The following is a 22,339-nucleotide window of genomic DNA, read 5'->3' as shown; positions in this document are numbered from 1 at the left end:
TTACTGTAAGAGGTTTTGTAGTTTCTTATTTATCTCGCCGTTGTTGCATTTATGTGTTGAGGACACACGCCCGATAAGATACCGGCGTCAGCACTCCGTGTCAACTTGGTTATGCGACATGAAGCTGACTCTGCATTCCACGCGAGCGACAGTGGCCGTGCGAGGTTCAATGTCCGTGCAGACTGAGGCTGCTATGAGATCTCAGAATGAAATCACAGCCGCACAATTTAACGTGAATCAGTAATACAGGGTACTAAGTTTTGATAGCATGCTAATTATGCGGAAACTGTAATTGTTAGATATGTAATAGATAAATAAATATGACATAAAATACGCAAATAATTATATGTAGACTTGATAATAATAATAAATTTAAAAAAAGGGAAAAGATAAACAAACTTTTATATTAGATTATATTAATTAATAATAAGTATATAAATGTATGTTCATGGTTTTTACTACACTTACATTGTAAAAAAAAATTAATTTAATTTGTTTGTTCGAAATTTCCTTTTATATTAAGTCTCTTTGGTGCCTACTGGATTCCAGCAGATTCCAAGTCTAGCAATTTTCAAGTTAAATTTCTAAGAGTTTATGGTCCCTCATCTTGGATGTATTATTAAAGAAACTTTAGGAAGAGAGACAGTCACGATTTAATGTGGGGTTCTGATATTACTTTTAAACAGTTTTTTTTTTTTCGTTATTATGCTGTTGTATTATTTTATCTCTAGAGATGGTTTTTATGTCATTTTCATCTTCGACGACTTCTCTCTGGGCAACCTTCATGGCTCTCCCCAGGCTGATTGGACATTGTGACAATGGTGAACGTTCTGAGTGGCCGAAAAAACTGACTAACAGAGATTGGAGAACCCTAAAACGTGAAATTATCAAAAACAGGACACAGCCGATGGCTACCATCAGACAGGAGTTTACGGCAGCAACAGGGGCGTCAGTTTCCATTGGAACATTGTGAACAGAGGCGAGCAGTGGCACATAAGCTGCATATAACCAAGTTGAATAAAGCTCAGCGTCTCAAGTGGTGTTTGGACAATCGCAACTGGATACTGGAGCAGTGGAAAGTGGTTCTATGGATTAATGAGTCGAGATTCACATTGTTTCAGTCTGATGGACATGTATGGGTGTGGCGGCTAACCGGGGAACGACTTCTACCAGAGTGTATAGTGCCTACCAGGAAATTTGGTGGTGGTGGAGTAATGGTGTGGGGGTTGTTTCTCGTACTACATTGTGGGACCACTGGTGGTTTTTCGTGGCACAATGAACTCGCAGGCATACTGTACAGTACTAGACAATGAAATGCTCCCAACCTTGTGGCGTTTTTACAGAATGGACCCCTGTTACTTCCAGGATGACAATGTTAGGTGCCATGTTTTGGAGGCTACTATGCAGTGATATGCCGACAACAGTGTTCACCGATTGGTCTGGCCTGCACAGAGTCCTGATCTCAATCCCATAGAACACCTTTGGGATGCATTGGATCGGCGGGTGAGGTCTCGGGAGATGCGGTGAAATTCCATTGTCCAACTGAGTGAGATCTGGCAAGAGCAATGTCAACGCATTCCAAAGGACGTCCTCCACAAACTAGTTGAGAGCATGCCTGACAGGGTGGCTGCTGTTATAGCAGCAAGAGGTTCTAACAGGGTTCACACCACCAGAGAACCATTTTGTACAGGTGCCCAATTTCTTTTTGGTAGATAGTGTATTTTATATGCACTAACGAAGTAAAAGCTCTTTCAAGCTTTCATGTTCTAACAACACATTGAGGCCATCACATACAAGATATTAAGGATAAGCAAACATCTGAATGTTGTCCATTGAAGATATTGCGAGTTAAGAAGTTAGTCTTCAATTTAATTTTTCATGTAATGCTGTTAATTAGCATCTGTGCAATTACAAAGGTCCATTCCCTGCTAATCCTGCAATTGTAAGTGTAGGATAATTTGGATGGCTCACATCAAACTATATTGACCATCCCATGTTGAGATGACTTAGTATTGCATTTGAGATAGTTTGGACAGTGATAAATTACATTCATATTCTTAAATATTCCTCAGTATTTCCACTTAAAAAATCATCCTGCATTGAGGTTTTTCATACACCATTCATGTAGGATCCCATGCATGGGGGTTGCAATGATTGCAGTGTGATGATTTTCCCCCATTATTACCCAAGCTGTAATCACACTTAATATTGTCAAATTTTGTTAACTTATTTGGAAACTGGATTACTAAGTTGCTTAAGGGGAGGAGATACAGTTACGTGCATTTATTTCAATATTGCCCAAATGGGTACTGCTACTAAAAAACCCTTGGGTGTATCCAAGAGTATGAATTTCTCTCCATGTTGCAAGTGGAAGCATTTTTTTGTGTTGATTATTAAGCTGGACACTATGTTTGAAAAATATGATGAATAATAACACAGTGCAACAAATTTGAACTTTGTGTCTTGCCGCGAGATAAAAGAAGGTGTTCTTTACTAAATCAAATACGCTGATTACGAAAACGAAATCAGAAATGTTCCATCACGTACCAGTTTTTCTGGAAAAGATATGCTACATGTACCACTTAGCCTATATTTCATATAGTAAGCAATATATTGTAATTCATGAAAAACAAAGTAGCAACTTTCGCGATATTTAGAAACGACTCCATTACAGTACAGGAGGAACCTGTAGCTGGATAAAATACAGATCATGGAACAAAATTAATTGTTTGTATTACAAAACATAGAAAAGGTACGAGAAATATGCAAAAAGCTTGAAATGTATTTATAAGTTTGAAACATGTCCTGGAAACTTTCCGTTTGTGGGTTATTGGTGAAACTTCTTGTAGGAGTGTCCAGCAGTAATATGCCAAAAGGTTTGGTGACCATCTTCTTCCCTTATGTCGTCTTTCCATGGCAGCGATATCTTGGTGAAATCGCTCACCATGTTCGTCACTCACATCTCCTAGATCAGACAGGAAAAAATCCAAATGAGAATGCAGGAAATGTATTTTGAAAAACATGTTGCACCCCATAGCCTTGTAACAGTCCAGTATGTGTTCCGTCAGTTCCCTGTAATTGTCAGACCTGACATTACCAAGAAATTGTTGCATACATCTTTGAAGGGAAGCCAAGCTGCCTTCTCAGTATCTGTCAGAAACTCTTCAAAGGTTATGTAATTCATCAAGTCATGAATCTGAGGACCAATGAAAATACCTTCTTTAATTTTTGCAGTACTAATCGCAGGAAATTTGGACAGTAAAAATTTAAAATCCTGCGGTGGTAACAGCACACTGTCTTTCTCAACAACGGGTTCTTGCCAAATCTGCCTGTGACAATGGCTGTGGTTGTGGCTGTGATGTAGATGGCGTGTAATGAAAATCTTCGTGATCCATTGGTTGGTCACTGCCATCGTCTGTTTCATCTTCCAGTGTCCATTCCATTGGTGGTTTTGGAACTGGGAGAGAATCAGAATGTGGGACTGGGTGCACTGCAGATTTCAAATTTGGATATGAAACTGTGTGTTTTGATTTACTTGAGATTCCAGTTAGTTTCATTTAAAAAAAGTAATCTGTTATGTGGTCTCTAGGTTCCCTCCACAACTGTGGTACGGCAAATGGCATAGATGGGTGGGTTTCATGCAACCAGCCTCTTAAATAGCAGGAGCAACGTGAGCAACAGTTCTGTGGTGCCCAACACTTACCCTCATCTACCTTTGATTCAAAATACAACAAGCGGGGAAATGGAATGTCTTTGGGACTTCGTCCTAAAATCACCACACACATAACAGAAAAGGTTTAGTAAATTAACACACATCCTAGACATCGCTGAACACAAGAAACACGCGAACACACACAAACAGTATTCTTCACATTAGGGGTTTTGCATGACACACACTGCAGGAACAGACACTGCGTGATCCCACTAGCAACTGACTGATGCAAATAACTGCAACTCCATTATACCTTACTATACCTCAACCAAGTGGCTATCTATCCCTTCTCTCTCCACCCCCTCCCCTATGCAATGTCAAGCCCTAGTAACAGGCTGTGCTGATAAGTGCCGCAACAACAATAACATGCAGTCGTGCGCTGATAAAATTGCATTTTAAGAGAAAAGTTTAGGTGATAGAGAAAAACTGTTTTTACTATCGTCATCAGGGCACTGAACTCCATAGGAACTACAGGTTTTTGTTCTGCGGCAATTTTCATTGTCGCACAGTGTAATTTTCGGAATCCCATATATTCCTTATGGCGAGTCAACTTCAACATCAAGTTACGGCTAATCAAATGGAAGTTTCGACTTTTCTGCTGGTGAAATGCATCTTCAAACTGCTCTCTTCCCGTTGACTTGTTTTTCTATTCCATTGGAAGCTTTATATTCCCAAGAGAATTAATCAATTCATACTCACATTTGATCAATGCTTTTCTCCTTGCCTCCTGGCAGTGTTGCCAAACCTAATGCACATAAAAGAACTAAATGTCACCTTAAATAGAGTTAAAACTGACTCTCATGGAGCTATATTTACGAAGGCTGGATAAAGTGCCTTCTAGGGAAGTGTTAGTTGTCAAAGGGGTGGGGGCACCGCTATTATTGTTAACTCTAAATTGATGACAATTTATTCTTAGTTTTCAACATTTAGATCCTACGGCATCGCCCATCTCAATAATCCACCGATGGTCGTATGAAATCGAAAATAAAGAATTCCCTGATAACAATATTATGTCAATTTCCCGTCAAACACTGCACTATAAAGAAGTAGCTGGGGAGATAAGAGGGAGTGGGGCGACGCAGCCAATGTAACAATATCACATCACGTGCAAAATGTATAATTATGACAAAATTTGGTCTATGTGGGCCGGAATCAATGATGGCATCATAGTGGGGCACGGGGGTGGGCATCCCAGTTCACAGCCAAAGGAGGGCACGAAAGAGCCAGATCTGGCTCCAAGAGAGCTAAGTTGACACACTGCCCCAGACTAAAGAGCTTGGGAAGACTCCCGTGGAGACTGTATCGCATGCCCTTAAGGGCAATCCATTTCATAATCTAATTTCATGATTACTTTAATGTGTATTTAGAGCCATGTGGGGAGAGCACAGTCTTAATGTTTTCAAGCAGGATGTGGGGAGGCTTCTATTTCATGTGTTTGTATAGGGATTATTTAATATAATTGTACTATATTGTCATCCCTTCATAATTTACAACTGAAATTCTTATAGAAATAACAAATGAAAATTTAGACCAAGACCTGTCAAACAGCATTTCACTAGGTGGTACCTGACCAGAACATGGCCTTCTAGACCAGACCCCTTTACTTCTTATCAAGTATTGATGCTGTGTCTGAACCAAAATGTTTTGAAGGATCCGCAGGGAATTGACCCAGGAGCATATGCACCGAAGTTGAGAGCACTAACCATTCAAGTAGTTAGAAATTCTAACATTTCACATTGTACTTTCATACATTACAATCAATTAAAAAGTAAAAATCTTAAGAGCAAATTGGAATTTTTGTTTCTGCGTAATTTAGAACATGCAAAACTATTCTCTTTATTCAAATTGATGGTTCTTAAAGTAATTCACTTAATATTTATAGTTTCTCTTTAAACTTTTTTTTAGTAATCCAAATAGATAAATCCTGTAAACCAAACCCTAGTATTTTATTGTCTTCTGTTTGAGTGAAAGGGGAGATGTTTTTGAAGTTAACTGCAACTAACTGAGTGGCTAATAGGCTTGCACACTTATCATAAGCTTCAGTAGCGAACACTGAGTTTGAGATGGGTGGCAGGAGCCAGAAGAGATCTCTCTCCCTGGTAATTTACAATGCATTACAGAAAAGAACCCTATTGTGAGGGAAGCAAGCAAAACAATCTTTTGATTCAAATTTTTGCAAACTGAAAACCATATTGATTTAATAGGGCTCAAATTTTAAGGAGTGCCATGCGAGCAATTAAATTTTATGAAATGTTCTTTTATTCCTATAAAATTTGAAATTGAAAGGGGCAATTGCCCCTCTGTGCCTCGTGGTTGCACCACTGATTAATGATCCTTTTACTTGGCTTGGCTCTCAGTGATGTTCCAAATTTATATGTGTATGCGAATCTTTGTATTTAATTAATGTCTTGTTAGGAAAATTTTAAAGCACTTTTGTTCATCATGGATTACACATGTGAATTTTCACACAAGATAAAGCTAAAAATAGTAAAAATTAAGGAATTTGTGCAAAATAAATGTTGAAAGCTCAATGTCATTAGAGAAGCTATCACTTTCTGAAGTAAATCTTGACCTCACCAATGCACGAAAAAGAGATGCTAGATATAGTTTGATACAAATATGCAGAGCGTTTGAAAAAACAAATATATTGTAGGAAGTAATTTAGGCATAAAATGAAGTAAATTTGATCATTGAAGCTATGTAGCAATTCTTCCCGTGTTCACACCTTACCTTCATACAATTGGGTTTTCTCTTGTTCGTTGCGCTTTGAGAGTCTTGGAAACAGTTTTAGCCACTGACTATTACCACACGAGTGAAATATTCATAACCCAAAATGCTAGGTTAAAGAAGTCTTGTCACGAATCTAAGTTACGAGGTGTATATTTTAAGTAAGTACCATTTTGATATGTACAAAAAGCAAGTAAACTTTTTGTAACAATAAAGACCACACTTTTATCTACTTTTCCACATAATTGCCACCAATATTAAGGCACTTATCTTATCGAACAACAAGCTTTTGTATTCCGTCGTCGTAGAAGTTTGCCACCTGATTTGACAGCCACTGCAACATGGACGTTTTGAGGCTATCGTCGTCATCGTGGTGCTGACCTCCGAGATGCTTCTTCAGTTGCAGAAACACGTGATTCAGGTGTAGCGTAGGCCACCCATGTTTCATCTCCTGTGACAATTTGGCTTAAGTACCCGTCACCTTCAGCTTCATAACGCACAAGAAAAGTCAAGGCGCTACCTAAACGTTTGCTTTTGTGATCCTCAGTTTACATTTTTGGTACCCATTGTGAGCACAATTTTCGATAGTTTAAGCGTTCGGTAACAATTCCGTAGATAACACTTCTTGAAACTTCAGGGAACTCCTCTGATAACGAAGAAATCTTGAAGCGTCTGTTCTCTTTCACTTTTTTGTCGACTTACTGCACCAAATCGACAGTGATCACTGAGGGTCACCCACTCCGTTCCTCGTCATGAACATTCTTTCGGCCATCTTTGAAAGCTCTTACCCATTTACGTACCATTCCATCACTCATAATGATTTGTCCGTACACTTCACAAATCTGATGGTGAATTTCAACTGCTTTCATGCCTTTAGCACTAAGAAAACGATTAACAGCACGTATTTCACAGTCGGCGGGATTCTCAATCGGCGGAGGCATTTTAAATATGCAAAAGCAAATGTATACACGATCGATTGTTGCCGCAATGGCATCTGTGGCTTGCCAACAGATGTAGGTACACAGTGCACATGCATGGGACACCGACCGCAGCACTGCAGTGGCAGAATTTCAAAACTGTACTTACGTACTTTAAAAATACGCCTAGTATTTTGCGTACCATATGGAAGTAACTCAAAGTTTTTCTTTCTTTATATTTTTAGATATTTATCATTGAAGGGCTCGGGTGCAAAACATGGTGACATTTTGGTCATTTCTGAGTTCATTAAGAATCATCAATTTCCATCGAAAATTGAATGGCACATTTTACTTTGTAACTAAAAAATTACCAAAATGTCACCATGATTTACACCCAAGCTCTTCATATAATACCATATTGGCCCGAATATAAGCTGCCCCCGCATATAAGCCACACCGTAAAATTTGAAGAAGCGAAAAAAAAAAAAAAAAAAAAAAAGATAAGCCGAGGGAAGAAAAGAAAATACTGGTAAGCATTTACCAGCAGATTCAGGGAAATATAATTAGGTGGGTACATATTTTATTTTATCATAAATACAGTAACAAAATGCAGTATAATTATTTGAAAACTAAGATTACAGTTGTGTGCTATACCTACCTGCTATACCTATTCTTTTAACAACAATGTTATTGTTGCATTATACTTATTTCAAAATGAGAAATCAGCACATTTTTAACAGCATATGATTTGACGAAATGTCATATTTTTTTTAAGGTCGTGAATATAAGACGCATCCTTATTTCTCACAATTGAAATTTTGATAAAATGTGCAGCTTATATTTGGGCCAATACAGTATATGATTTTGTTCTCTCACCTCCAAAAGAGTGCACTTTGGCTGTAGATAGATATTGCAATACTTCTATGGTTGCTTATTTGAAAAGTTTAGAAGGTAGTGTTATGTGTGTACCTGCTTTAATATTGTACAAATAATCAAAATTTTGTTGTCTATTTTCTTAAAAATAAAATGGGTAATGAAGAGGTTTTCTAGGGATATCAAACAGGTGATTTCTGGAGAGACTTCCAAGCTTTCAAGAGATAACGTCTCTCTCATCTTCAGGGATTGAAGTGCAGAGATATGTCAGGGTGAGGTTATATATATTTGGAGTGGGAGTGGTCAGGTGTAGGTGGAAGGCCAATCAGTAGCTGTTCCTCCGACGTCTGCACTATTGCTAACCAGGCTTTGTCCAGTTCGAGTCCCGTGTCCCTGTTGAGGTTTTCCTTTTTCCCCGTGCATTTCTTCATTGATGATTAGCTCCTAGTAATTGGATGACTTATTGAGATCTTGGTGGTTGTGTAGTCAATTGTATGGCCCCTTCTTGGATGGAATGTTCTGCTAACCCTGGTTTCTCTGGATGAAAATTCTTGATGAGGCTTGCATGTACTTTGCAGTGTTGTTCTATTATCCTCCGCGTTTGTCCAATGTAGGCTTTACCACAGGAACAGATGATACAGTAAACTCCGGATGTCTTCTGTTTTACGTCATCTTTTAGGGTTTCAAAGTCTGCTTCTGACTTTCTGTGGTGGTTTGTGGATCGTCTTAATGTTGTGCTTTGAAAGAATGTGGCTGATGACTGCAGAGAGGTTTCCATTGTGGGATGATGGCTATCTTCTTCTCCTCTTGGTTGTCAGGGGAATCCAGGTTTGTTTGTTGGTTGTTCTTGTTGTGCATTACTTGCTCTAGTGTCTTGTTGATGATGCATTCAGTGTGTTCATTCTGTCTGAAAGCTGTACACAGGTGTCTTATTTCATCTTGAAGGTGCTGTGTGTTGCTGATGGAGATGGCCCAGTGAAGCAATGTAGAGATTATGGTTGACCACTGTGCTGCGTAGTAAAAGCTCTTGGCGTTGAGGTATAGGTCTGTGTGAGTAAGTTTCCTGTATATGCTGTGTCCTAAGGTCCCCTCTTGTTTGCATGTGATGAGGATGTCCAGGAACTGAAGGCTGCTGTTGGTCTTGTCTCCATGGTGAATTTGATGTTTGGGTGCTGGTTGTTGATGTGACCAAGGAATGTATGTAGCGCTGCTTCACCATATGGCCAGATGACAAAGGTGTACTGTATGTATAGGGTGTTTTTTTTTTTAGAGTGATAGAACTTTGAATTGAAATAAAACACATAAAAAAATAAGTTTGAAGCCAATTGTGTTTTCATTTGAAAGATAACTTTCTGACATTTACTTTTTGAAAATAATTTCCGGCATATGTCCACCATGACTAGCTGTGATGAACCAGATTCGATCAGTCCAATTTTGAACCACTTTTTCAAGTAATTGGGGATGTATGTCGTTAATAACACGAGTTATGTTGGCTTCCAAAGCGTCAATTGTTGCTGGTTTATCAGCATAAACCAGAGACTTTACATATCCCCAAAGAAAATAATCCAGTGGCGTTAGGTCACGTGATCTTGGAGGCCAATTCACTGACAGCACCGATATTTCCGAAGTGCTCTATACGTTTGGCGAACAGAACATTGATTTTGGAAATATATTTCCACAATTTGAAAACGTTGTTGCGGCGTCAGTCTTTCCATTTTCATTTGCCAATGCTCACTGATATGAAATGACAAAACAACATGTCATCAAAACAAAACAAATGACAGCTATCCCTGTCGAAAGTTCTATCACTATTAAAAAAACACCCTTTATGTGTAAAATTCAGCTGGTTTTTGTGGAGCTGAATTAAGTGCCTCATGTTCAAAGTTCTCCATGAATAAATTGGCTATTGCATACGAGAGCAGGGATCCCATTGCCCGGTCATCCAATTTCTGGGACTAAATCATCAAAGAAGCAATAGCCATCCACGGAGAAATGGAAAACCTCAACAGGGTCATGGGACTCGAACTGGACCCAGCCTGGTTAGCGATAGTAGACTGGGAGCACGGACATCATAGAGGCAGCACCTGATTGACCACCACCTACACTGTACCCCTCCCACACCAAATACATATAACATTACCCTGACATATCTCTGCCCTTCAATCCCTGAAGATGAGTGACGTTAGCTCTCGAAAGATCTGAAGTCTATCCGGAAATCACCTGGCTGCTATCCTGAGAAAACGTCTTCATCGGTCACTGCCAGAAAATGTCCATTTAAAAATAGATATTTTACATAAACGAATTCAATAGCGACACCAAACCGTAAGAGCAATATTTACTTCTTTTTGTCTTTTTTATAATTAATTGAAAAATATATATTTTTTTGTCATTCTGGCAAACATCTCTAAACATTTCATTTCTGAGCTTGACATGCGTGCTTTTATGCAAGTGTCCCATCACTTTTACCTGATCATTCATCCCCCCTCTGGGCTGCTATTAGGGATGTGATATATGTTCCACCCCTTCATGGCTTTGTTTTCAGGAGCCTCGTGTTTCCAATATGTGTCTAGGGACAGGGTGGCTACTCACTGGGAATTCTGGAAATTAATACGTAAATTATTGGCTCCGGGAATTGTGTGAGAATTTTTCTCCATAGATGTGAGAAATTGCAACTTTTACTAATCCAAATCCAATCGAATTTAGGCAATTTGTAAATGCCCTGAGGTAAGTTTATCACAGTTTAGCTTTTATTTTTATTGAGGAAGGAAAAGAAGGCGGTGTGGAAATTAAAACAGAATTCTCTCAATTTGTTTACTTAGATTGTTATAACTCCATTGTTCCGCAAGGGGGACTAACAATCTGACAGACGGAAGATTATTGCAAGATGTCTTGAAATTGATTAGGTAAATTTGAATTTGAAGTTCTTATGGTAAGGTAAAATTCATGTAGCACCGTGCCATGAAGGCACATTTTAAGGGATGTGGGGGTAGGCCCCCAAAGATTCTAGATATCTGCCATTTTGAAGGTGGTGATCAGCACCATGCTCCAGAGCCACCTTTACCCCCCAGGGTTGCCCCATTGATTTGATGCTGGATGAGCCCCAGAGCCACTTTATGCAGGGACAAGGCTGTAGATTACCCATCCAGGGAATCAAACCTGGGTCTCCCATTGGGCTGTCAGATGTCCTACCGACTAGACCAATTCTTATACAATCAACAATTTTTCGTACATTAATATGTCCCCATGAAAACAGTTTTTTGTTGTGACATTTCAGAACACGCACACATTAGACATTTATTTTTAATTTGATTAAAGATAGTTGTAACAATGGAAACTAGAAACATTTTTTAACAAAAAGGAATCAGTTATATATACACAATGAATTTTGTCAATGTTACATTGTTGTAATTTAGCAACTTAACTGTGAAACAAGCAGTCTGTTTTATTATTATTCTAGATGAAAATCTTTTATCACATTTTTAAAATTATAAATCCCAAATATCACCAGGCAATTCAAGATTATCATTTCTTTTACAAAGATTCTTGATGTCTTCAGTTACATTAAATTTTAAAGATGTTGGCCTACTCCACTTGTGAAAGAGAGAACTCCATAGTTGGTCTATGTTGCTACCTTCATTATTTAATTTATTCCAGTGTTCTACAATGATCGAAGCTTTCCAGATATTCCCAGTTACTCTTTTGAACACAATGTGCTTCTCCTCGATGATGTGAGCTGACAAACCCAAGAAATTTGTAATGTCCAAATCATGTTCATGCCATCTTATTGCCATTTTCCTTGATGTTTGTCCTACATAATCCTTTGAACATCAACTTATATTATATATTTTTAATAATGTCCAAATGATGTTTGTGCCATCTAGGATTGATAATAAATAAACTTGTGTGTGGGATGAGAGGTGGTAATATGTAAGGTTGAAATAGAGAAAACTTGTTTGTACCCTTGAATTTCACCTTGAAAACTGGGAATTACACTTGAATTTTATCATGACCCAGGAGTGGTCACTGGAGGGAGTGAAAATTTGAATCATAGGCCCCCAGTGATGCAGCAGTTTGGAAGGTTGGTTGTTTTTTTGTTTTTAATATATATAATAATACCGCCATATCAATTATTATACATGAACCCTATGATAGCTTTTAAAGGAAAGCTTTAAATTGCATTTATTATTAAAGGTAATGTGAAAGTTTTGATTAATTATATGCAGTAAGGCCATTCGCTGCCATTTGTAGCAGACATGTAACTAGTTCTAGCCCAATTTAACTTTACAAGCAATGCAGTTAAATTGTCCTTACAGAAAGGGTTTAACCTGCTTCATAATTTCTAATAACATGTGCAAATGTGGTTCACTTTCCGAAAGTTTCATTATTTAATACATAATGTGATATGTTCCAAATAAATTCTACAAGTCTGCCCAGTCGGTCTTGTTTGGCGTTAATTTTTCTTTTGCTAAAACACTTGAAAAACTGAAAAAATTGTAACTTCTATTAATTCAAATCCCATACACATTTATTAATCCCCTGAAGCAAACTTTTCATACTTTAACTTTTATTTTTATTATGGAAGGAAAAGAAAAGAAAACTGCTTGGAAAATTAAACATAATTCTTTTTTGGTTTACTTGGCTAGTGTCCTTTGCAGAACAATATCTCTAACAGACTGAATATTATTGCAAGATATCTTGAAGTTGATAGGTAAATTTGAGTTTGAAATTCTTGTACAACTAACAATTTCTTGTTATCCCATTACATTTGTGACTTGCATTTTTGTAGATATATTTGCAGTCTTGAGAATGTGAAGTGGCAAATCTCAGCTCCGCAGCTTAAATATTTTAAATACCGTATATCTCCAAATCTAAGACCCCCCCCCCATTTTTCAACAAGGGATTACAGAAAAACTATTTTCAAAGCTTACGAATGGTTACCTTATTACAAGTAACTGAAGGAGACATTAAAAGTACCGGTACACAAAAAATAAAGTTAGATACAGACATCCCTTAGTCAGACACAGATCCCACTTAGTCCTACTCACTGGAATGGTCCACAGAATCTGCAGTGTCACTGTCATTGTGATCTTGCTTTTCTTCCCACAGTAGATCGGCACATCATATGCTGCTAAAGCAAGACGACCCCATACTTCTGGGCACGAAATTTCGGCAAAAAACCTCGTCTTGGATCAGAAATATACAGTATATACCGTTTCATTAAATTGAATTAGAATTTTGTACACATTGGAACTACACAGACCCTTTATGTTTGGAAATATATATGTGTGTGTGGGTGGGTGGTGAAAGGCAGTAATACATAAGTTTGAAATAGAGGAAACATCTACTTGTACCTTTGAATTTTTAGAAAAGTTCAATTATACTTGAAGTTTATCATGGTCCTAGAGTGGCCACCCTGATCTTGTTTTATGTATTGAGTAGGGTTGAGCCGATGCCGATCTTACAGATAGTTTGAGAATTGCAATAATTAAATTTGTTCAAAATATTGTCAATATTGGTGTGTAAATATTTTTATATGCATCAATTTACAAAGAAATTTGCTTTCGAATATTCAAGAATTACATCAAAATATGTTATATGATAAAGAAAGACAGTTTTTGTGCAAAATGAAATGAGTTTGAATTTTGCATCGGTATCGGCTCAACCCTAGTATTGAGTAAAAACATTTTTACAACAGCGAACATTCTACCACCTCTTTCCATCAATGTTTCTTAACTCATTCTTTAACACTGCATGTTTTGCTTTACATAAACTGCAAAACTTCCCCGATGGTATAGTAGCTGTTGGTTTGTAATCAATGCGTGTTTCTTTCCCCAGCGAAGGCACATTGCACAGTGGTTCAGATTCCACATTAAACTGTAGGTTCAATCCCAGTTAGGCTATCTGAACATAAAGTGCATTTAAAATGCACTTCGTATTAAACAACCTGAAGTGGCACCAACACATTTCATTAAAGAAAAAAGCTTTGTCTATCTGTGGACTTGTACCACTATGATTGGTATATTTATCATTAATTATTATGTATTAAAAACAAAAGGGTACCCTTCACCCTCTGTACCCCCTGGAGAAAGTGAAATATTTTGCATGGTTTATGAAAAATTTGTTGTTTATAAACGTTTTCAGTTCATTTTAGCTCTCGGAAATGTGTTATGGTGAATTACAGTACGTCTGTTACCTTAGCGTGTTATTTTACCATGAAGAGAACAACCTGAAGGCTTCGCACAAGTGAATATAGCACCCAAAATGGCTTTCCACAACAGCAGCTATAATTTTACGTAGTTAGGTTAGGATTGGTATTGACAGTTGTTTTCGACATGTTCTTTTGCTATTTTAATGTGCATACAAACCGTTTTTACTAAAAAAAAAAAAAGCTGCGAAATTACTCTGAAATTGCAAATATTTACTTACGTGAGCCATATTTTGGGATCAAATATCATAGTTATTTGTGCTTTCCTAATGCTGGAACCCTTTTATATTACGTAAAACTTTGAAGTCCGTAGATTCTAAAAAAAAATTGACTTAATTCTCGAGGGGGTACAGTGGGTCGACAGCCCCAACAAAAGCAGTATGTCTATCATTATTTTTGATTTTTTGTTGTTATATTTGCTACTATTCTGGTTTTGATAGTATCTATCTTTTTATAGATTTTTTAATTCAAGAATTGAATCTTGCTGCTTCCTTCGCCCACTCAGTGACGTATTGGTGATTTCATTTCGGGAGGTAGACTTTTCGGGTATGCAAATTTCTATGTGTTACTAAACTAAAATATTACCTTGTGGTTCTTCGTACCTTAGAACATTGGTTCTTAATCTTGGGAATTACATCTTATCACTTTTGCACATAATTTAGAAACACTTAGTAGTTACATTATAAGAAAACCATAACTCCTACACAAAAAGAGCTATTGTACTAATAACACCAAAAACTGGATCAAATTTCTACTGCAAAGTTAAAACAACTTTCATTTGACTTGCATACAAGTTTCTTGTGAACACTTTAATGCACGTAAAATATGAGTACTATGCCATGAAAACCTTAAGTGGAAAACAGCCTACTGTTGTCTAGGCTCGATGAGGTTGGTCAATTGGAGAATGGTGTCATCCTTTATCCACAAGGCTTTCCTGCATGGACATTTTTTGATGACTGGGCCATTAATGAACACAAATTATTTTTCAGTTATGTTTCTTACAGAGTTTAGAAATGGTATACTATAGCTTAAGCTTTGAATTCCATTTTCTTGGAGGGGGTATAAAATAGTTTTGCCTGTTGAGGTATAATTTGTTTAATAATGGAAAGATTGAAACAATGAACATACATAGAGTTTGCCTGTAGTGTCCTCTACTCAGAGTTACCCTTCCACACAGTTGCCAACACGTTCGATGCATTTGTGCCAGCGTTTTATCCAGCCCTCAAAACCAGTTTGGAAAAATTCCACAGAACACTCCCTGCCCCACCGTTTAGAGCTGTTTTAACCTCCTGTAGGTCATCGAATCTCATGCCACGAAGCACAGACTTTATTGTATCCCAAACTCTCAATCATTGCATGTACTGACCCATAGGACATGTGAACTGTATCAGAAATTTCCTGGATGGTGATGCGTCTATCCTCTCGAATGAGCTAATCATTCCTGTGGCGGTTGTTGTCGGTCAACAACGTTGATGGCCTGCCACTCCTTGTCATGTCCATACTTTTGGTTTCTCCCACTTTGAACTTAACTACTTAAGTCTGAGCTAAGTCTGTGCTTCGCGGCATGAGATTCGATGACCTACAGGAGGTTAAAACAGCTCTAAACGGAGGGGCTGTGGAATTTTACACTACAAAAATTAATCATATTTGTGGACAACGTATAAATACTTGTTTTGGCTATATGAATATCTTGCTGCATTTTATGTTATGTAGAACATAATATAGCTTAGTTCTAAACACACTGTTGCTGGGATATGTAGTACAATCACATTCAGCAGCAAATTTCCATATCAGTTGAAAACTAAGAATTACAGCATACATTCAAATTTGATTGCCACGCAAGGACAGAAGTCTGGAATGTTCTGTATAGTTTTCGTATGACACACCTGACTAGTACTGATAAGTTTCAGTGTCTTTCAAACTGAGGGACATTCTCTTCAAATTAGGCAAATTTTTCCTTCTGAAGCACCACTGCACTCAAGGGACAATCATATCCTTTTACATACTAATATACATCATGTAAAGTATTTGATGACATTTTTTTGGTCTAGAATAAGTAGTTCCCATTGTCCTCATGACACTGGGCCAATGCTGAAATTTTTTGGGAGCTCCACCAGGAATTGAACCTGGGACCCCTAGCACCAAAGTTGAAAGCGCTAACCACTTGGCTATGCACGAGCCCTAATAGGTATTAACTTGTTAGATTATACTGCTCTCTTATCAACCTGTAAATTCCACAGACCTTAGAGTTTAAATGTTTAAGGCTTCCATATGGACAGGTCAAATAAAGCAACAAAAAAACACACCGTACACGGCACCAACTCATCACTTTTATTACATGAAATAAATAATAATAAAAAACCATAATTTTGATTCACAATATAAATCCTGTAAAAGTACAGTAACCATGTTTTGCACACAAATCATTACTTCGTATGAACAATATGTAGAGAGAGCAAAATCATTATTTTCTAATAGGCTGTTGATGTAGGTTTCCAGACAAAAAAATTTATTTTTTTAAAACGTGAAGAATGTTAAAACACTAGTAAGAAACACTGACATAAATATTTGTTCTTTTCATTCATTTTGATTGTTAGCGACTAAGTTATTGACTTACAATAAAAGATTGTATAGAATTTTATTCTAAGCTTTTTTTTTTCCTGTTAATAAATTTATTTTATTTAGATATTATTGTCAAATAAACTCAACAGAGTGTAAATGCTTGGTCATAAACAGATATGACCTTTATGCATATGGAAAGTGCTCTTCAATTTGAAGTTGGAATAAATATTGTTGTTTGAAACTTTTTCTGTCCTTACAAATAAATACAAAGTAAGAAAAACCTTACAATGAATTTGTAGGTAATGAACAATCAGCTGCAACATATGAACAAAGGTTCTATTTTTTACTAGACAACTGAAAAATTTAAAAAAAGTGTTGTTGATAAAGAAAAAAAAATATTGTCAAGATGAACAATTTATCCCCCAACCGAAACAACGAATTACCTCTTCTTCAGTTTTTATTTATTACTTTCCACCTTCATTTAATCTCTCAGAATTGAGAGAATTATGGTTTTTAATGAAGCACATGTTAGTCAAAGCTTCGCCAGCATAGAGTTTACATAAGCCTAGCAAATTGGTTATCAAGATTTAGGGATGGGATAAATTCAATTTCTACCATCATCTTAAATCTTTTCATTAGTAAATCTCTAAATACATTTTGGATGTGTCTTACAAAAACGAAAACTTGATTTATCCAGACTCTATATAGTACATGTAATTAAAATGGAACATACACACAATAGAATTGTACAATAGGTCGGTCGCCTGTTCAATTTGGAAACAATGGACAATATTTGTAGTATGTAAAAAAGTTGTTTCAGTTAATTGAAAATATGGAAAATCTAAAACAGCGTTTACGCTTTGAAATTTAGATGTCTGGAAACCATGCATTATGTAACCTAATAGAAAAATATAGTTTTTGAAACAATTCTGCTGGCCATTTCAAAATTGTGTACAAGGAATTTCCAAGCATGATACCACATGAATGTCTTGTAACAGTAACTGATGGTAGGAGTGTAATAATTGGTTTATTAAATCTAATTCACAATATTAAAACGTAATGATTTCAAATGCACATACCAAAGGAACAGTCATCAAATAACATTTTGAATTTGAAGAAAACCTTGCTGCAAGACAAAAATAGTTGAAAGTTGCAACAAAGAATCTGAATTACAAATTTTAATTTATAAGCTTCTGTAAAAATTAAAAATTTTCCCCCAATATTCACAAATGTTGCATAATGCATGCATACACATGAGGATGTCTTCTGAAGAATATTAGAAAGGCAGAATTATTTTAGTTAATTTAGATCTGTTAGTTTATTTTATATTTTAAATAAATTAGTGTTGCAACATAAGACATCAATCAACGTCACAGTTTCAAATTTGGATGCATCTATGATTTTATTAAAACCACTTTAATGTTAACTTGTAACTATACTTTAAATTGAAATGCCAATAGCAATTGTGATGTGTACATTGATGACAGAGTTACTTATTCCTCTGGGAAAGTAAAAAAAAATATTTAGCACCTCTAAAATAGTTCTCTATTTAAATGATTACCATTTACAGAGGAAAATAACCATGCACACAAATTTGGAAATGGCCAGTCGTTGCATTGTGGAGAAGCAAATTATTTTTAATAATTTATACCATACACTTAACAAACAATTATTTTACATGAATTCAACATGGCATCAACAGGATAAAAAAAAGTTTACACCAACACTGAAAACTTCCGACTGATGTTCTTTCCAGTGGATTATTGTCCAGGAAAAGTACTAACAAATTCTCTTCCGTTTAAAAGATTCTTCACTGAAGGATATTTTTTAAAAAGCAATAATTAACACTTCAAATAATAATTATAATAATTGGTAATATATATACTGTACAAGACTAGCATTTAATTAGGAAATTGTCCAATATTTGCTTTATTTATAATAATATTTATGTAAAATGAATGCTAGTATGTTGTTAGGTGTGGAAAATAAAATTCTAGCCCTCTTGAAAAAAAAAAGAATCAGTTTGTTACCGCTATTGTAAAATGACGATGCAGTTTTTCTTTATCGTGTTAGCTAGCTAGCATCACTTAACAACAATACTTCTATTTTTTTACGGGGAAGGAAAGTTCTTACTTTTCAATAGCTAGTAGGAAACATCGGCTCAAGTTATGTCTAAAAATAAAAAATATAAACTTCATTCACTGTTTATAGTCCTGACATTTTTTTTCTTTTCACAACATGCAAAATTTACTTACTTCCAAACAGAGTTACTACCTAGATAACTGTTTTCAGTTTGGTAACTGGCTTTTTTTTCTATATATTTCTTTCCTAATACTATAGTTGTATGATTTACTCTAGTAGACTGATTTAAGATGACTAAGAAACTCACAATAGTTCACCTTTGGTTTTTTCTTGAAAATACACTTAATTTCACTTCAGTCAATGTACATCTAGCACACTTTCTTTCTTTATATAATTATATATATTTATCTATATATATATATATATATTATGATCACTTGCTTTTCCTTATAAGATAAACAACCAAACAATGAAGTTGAATATTATCACAAACTGTATACATTGCGTTCACAATGTTTGCCAATGTGACAATACATGCACTGAGTTCAATAGCACCACATCACTTGCCACACCTCTTTATTATGTGCACTGTCTTCCCACAGCATTATGTTTTTTCATATGAACATGAAAAAACATAGTTTACGGGATTAAATCATATCACTCATTCTTTGACTAGGGAAAACTGCCAGAGAAGAGTTCCTGCATTTGTTATCGTATTTTTAACCTTCGTAGTGGATAAATTAAATAAAAACAAACCGTTATTTTTAGTAGTACTAACATGAGAAATGTATCTGCATACATTAATGGTTAATTTGTGCAACTTTTTACCTGCACACAAGCCTTGTATCTGTTTTAATTGTAAATTTTATTTTTGAAGCAAGCTACAATTGTCCAGCTGATGGGCCACCTGACTGCTGCATGGGAGGCCTGGATTCGATTTCCAGGGTGGGTGATTTAAGATTGGAATTTTTCCGATCTTGTCTCTGCATAAAAGTGATTCTGGAGCTCACTCAGCCTATAATAAATTGAAACCTGAAGTGCAAAGGCAGCCAGAGCATGGTGCTGATTGCATCACCTACCAAAAAAAATGGCCAAGGTTGCGAATATGTGGGATCCTACTTCCACATTCCCCTTCCTGCCTTCATAATATATTGCAAGAAGTACAGGGAACTTGAACTTTACCTACGTTTTTGAGGGGGTAAGTTGAATTTGACACACATTTTATAAGCAGCTTATTAATTTTTCAGTTTGGAATTTATCAAAATAGCCATTTGCAGGTGAATATTCTATTTGAAAAATAGGAAAGTAACATATAAATGATTCTAAACATTATGCTTTATTTTAGGCTTGACAATAAAATCTGTTTTGTGAAAGCATTTTGTGCAGTATCGTGAAAGTCATTTACCCATTCCTATCTCCCCAAGAAGTCTGAAGGTGAAATGCTATAACTTGTATGCATGCAGTTCAAATTATACATATTGTTACCTTCTACATAAATTTGTTAAAACTTGTTTTATAAGTTACAAATGCAATTATCAAAACAGTTACAGTTGATTTGTAACAATGAACACAATATTTTATGAGGTGTGGCCGATGTGAACAGCTGTATTTCAAGCTGACGAATTTTATGTGGTCACAGCCTGGTCCCTACAGTCATATTCCAAATCTATACATTAAGATCTGCCATCATCTTTCGAAAGTCTGCCAGCGTGTTATAGTCAGGGTCTGAATCAATGTCCGCAAAGTCCCTGCTGGAATCTGACTTAGCAAAGCTTGGGTTGTAGCGGCTTAGTGACAGGGGGCAAGGAAGCAACTCCGGCATCACGGAATGGTGTGTTATGAGAGCTGTGAGGGTTGAAAATTCCTTCGTGAATCCCTGAAAGATAAAAAAAAAAAAAAAAAGTGATAAAATCATAACAAGCAGCAACTTTGTTATATAAATAGTAGGACTGAGCCGATGCCGATATATCGGTATCCGAAAGTATTGATTGGAATTCATCTACCAATACTTTTCCAGCATATTGATCTTTCACATGATCCGCAAAAATGCAGCATGTCATTTTTCAGTCTAATTATCTTAGAAATTATGCAAAATTCAAACTTTTTTATTACTTTGCAAAAATTATGAAAGAAAAACTGCATTATTTTGATTACATATCTACTTTAATATTTTGATGTAATTCTCGAATATTCTGAAACAAATTTATTGGTAAATTCATGCATATAATTGGAGAATATTATTTACATACCAATATTGATCAATATATTGAACAAATTTTAATTATTGCAATTTTCAAACATTGGTATTCGTGAGAGTGGTAAGAGTATCAGTGTCAGCTCAGCCTTAGTCGAGTTCTTAATAATAATAATGAAATAAATGTAAAGAACAAAAAAAAAACAGGCAAGTGGAGAAGTTCAACAGGTGGGGGGGGATGATGAGTTCACATAATTCTTCAATAATGTCGTTAATAGGGGGCCTGGGGGAGTATTGGCCCATCTGAAACTTTAATGTGGTTCTCCCTCAATTTTTCCATGGCATATAAACTATATGTACATTGTTATGAATATTATTGATACAATACAGTGAGTCTCAACTTGGCCGGCAGCTAGCATGCCGGGCAATGAGTGTGTGTGTCGGCAAACCGGATGCAACATCCACGTAACTGGAACCGCTAGCTTCATAATGAAATAAGCTCGTACAATTTCATGGACAATTAAATTGAGCACTTACTTTGTTACAAGAGGTGTTGGAAATGTTGTCCTCCTGCTTCCACACACTTATGACATTTTTTAAGGAAATTTGCACTAACGTGCACCAATTTCTCTTCCGAAATTGCTTCAGTTTCTCTGCTAATGTTTTGTTTCAATTCTTCTAATGTATGGCTTCAGGTTTAAAAGCTTGGTAACTTGTCATGCAAATGTCAGTTTCTTGTGCAATGCACCAGAGGGATTTGTGAGGAGTATGTTCCAATGATGCTAGTTTCTAGTCAGTATGCACAATGCCACTTTACCCTTCGCTTCTTACCAAGAACAGACCCCATTTCCCTAAATTTGTTTCACAAGTATCCGAATACTCTCTGTGTGGAACGGGAACATCTTGAAATTCTGTTGCAAAACGCCTTCTAACTTCCCTACAAGAATTCACAATGACGTGAGAGTCCTACATAAAAATTCATACGTTTCAAATTGTATGGATAGCGTGGCATTATTAAACAGCAAAAAGCACCAGCAATATGTAAAGCAAAACACTTGTTAACACCT

General features: G+C 36.2%; 1 protein-coding gene and 1 long non-coding RNA gene across 6 annotated transcripts in view; one reads left to right on the top strand and one right to left on the bottom strand.

Moving 5' to 3' along the window:
* LOC145996049 (uncharacterized) overlaps positions 1-20,093 on the top strand; it is a 39,622-nt gene extending 19,529 nt beyond the window's left edge. For 2 of the 3 annotated variants that reach the window (XR_014442742.1, XR_014442743.1), the window contains 2 exons: positions 14,892-14,980; positions 19,956-20,093. This is a non-coding gene — a long non-coding RNA (uncharacterized LOC145996049). The remainder of the gene's footprint in view (positions 1-14,891; positions 14,981-19,955) is intronic. The other variant, XR_014442744.1, reaches the window with a different exon arrangement.
* The window catches only part of LOC145996048 (EGFR adapter protein-like), a 1,377,132-nt gene continuing 1,371,537 nt past the window's right edge, over positions 16,745-22,339 (bottom strand). For all 3 annotated transcript variants that reach the window (XM_083132260.1, XM_083132261.1, XM_083132263.1), the window contains one exon: positions 16,745-20,954. In XM_083132260.1, coding sequence (XP_082988386.1) covers positions 20,745-20,954 — 210 coding nt within the window. In that variant the 3' untranslated portion in view covers positions 16,745-20,744. The remainder of the gene's footprint in view (positions 20,955-22,339) is intronic.

This window comes from Lepisma saccharinum, chromosome 12 (assembly GCF_977018435.1).
Source record: "Lepisma saccharinum chromosome 12, izLepSacc3.1, whole genome shotgun sequence".
In the NCBI taxonomy this organism is placed as follows: domain Eukaryota; kingdom Metazoa; phylum Arthropoda; class Insecta; order Zygentoma; family Lepismatidae; genus Lepisma; species Lepisma saccharinum.
The sequence above is the reverse complement of the archived record's forward strand: the minus strand, read 5'-3'. Positions and strand labels throughout refer to the sequence as shown.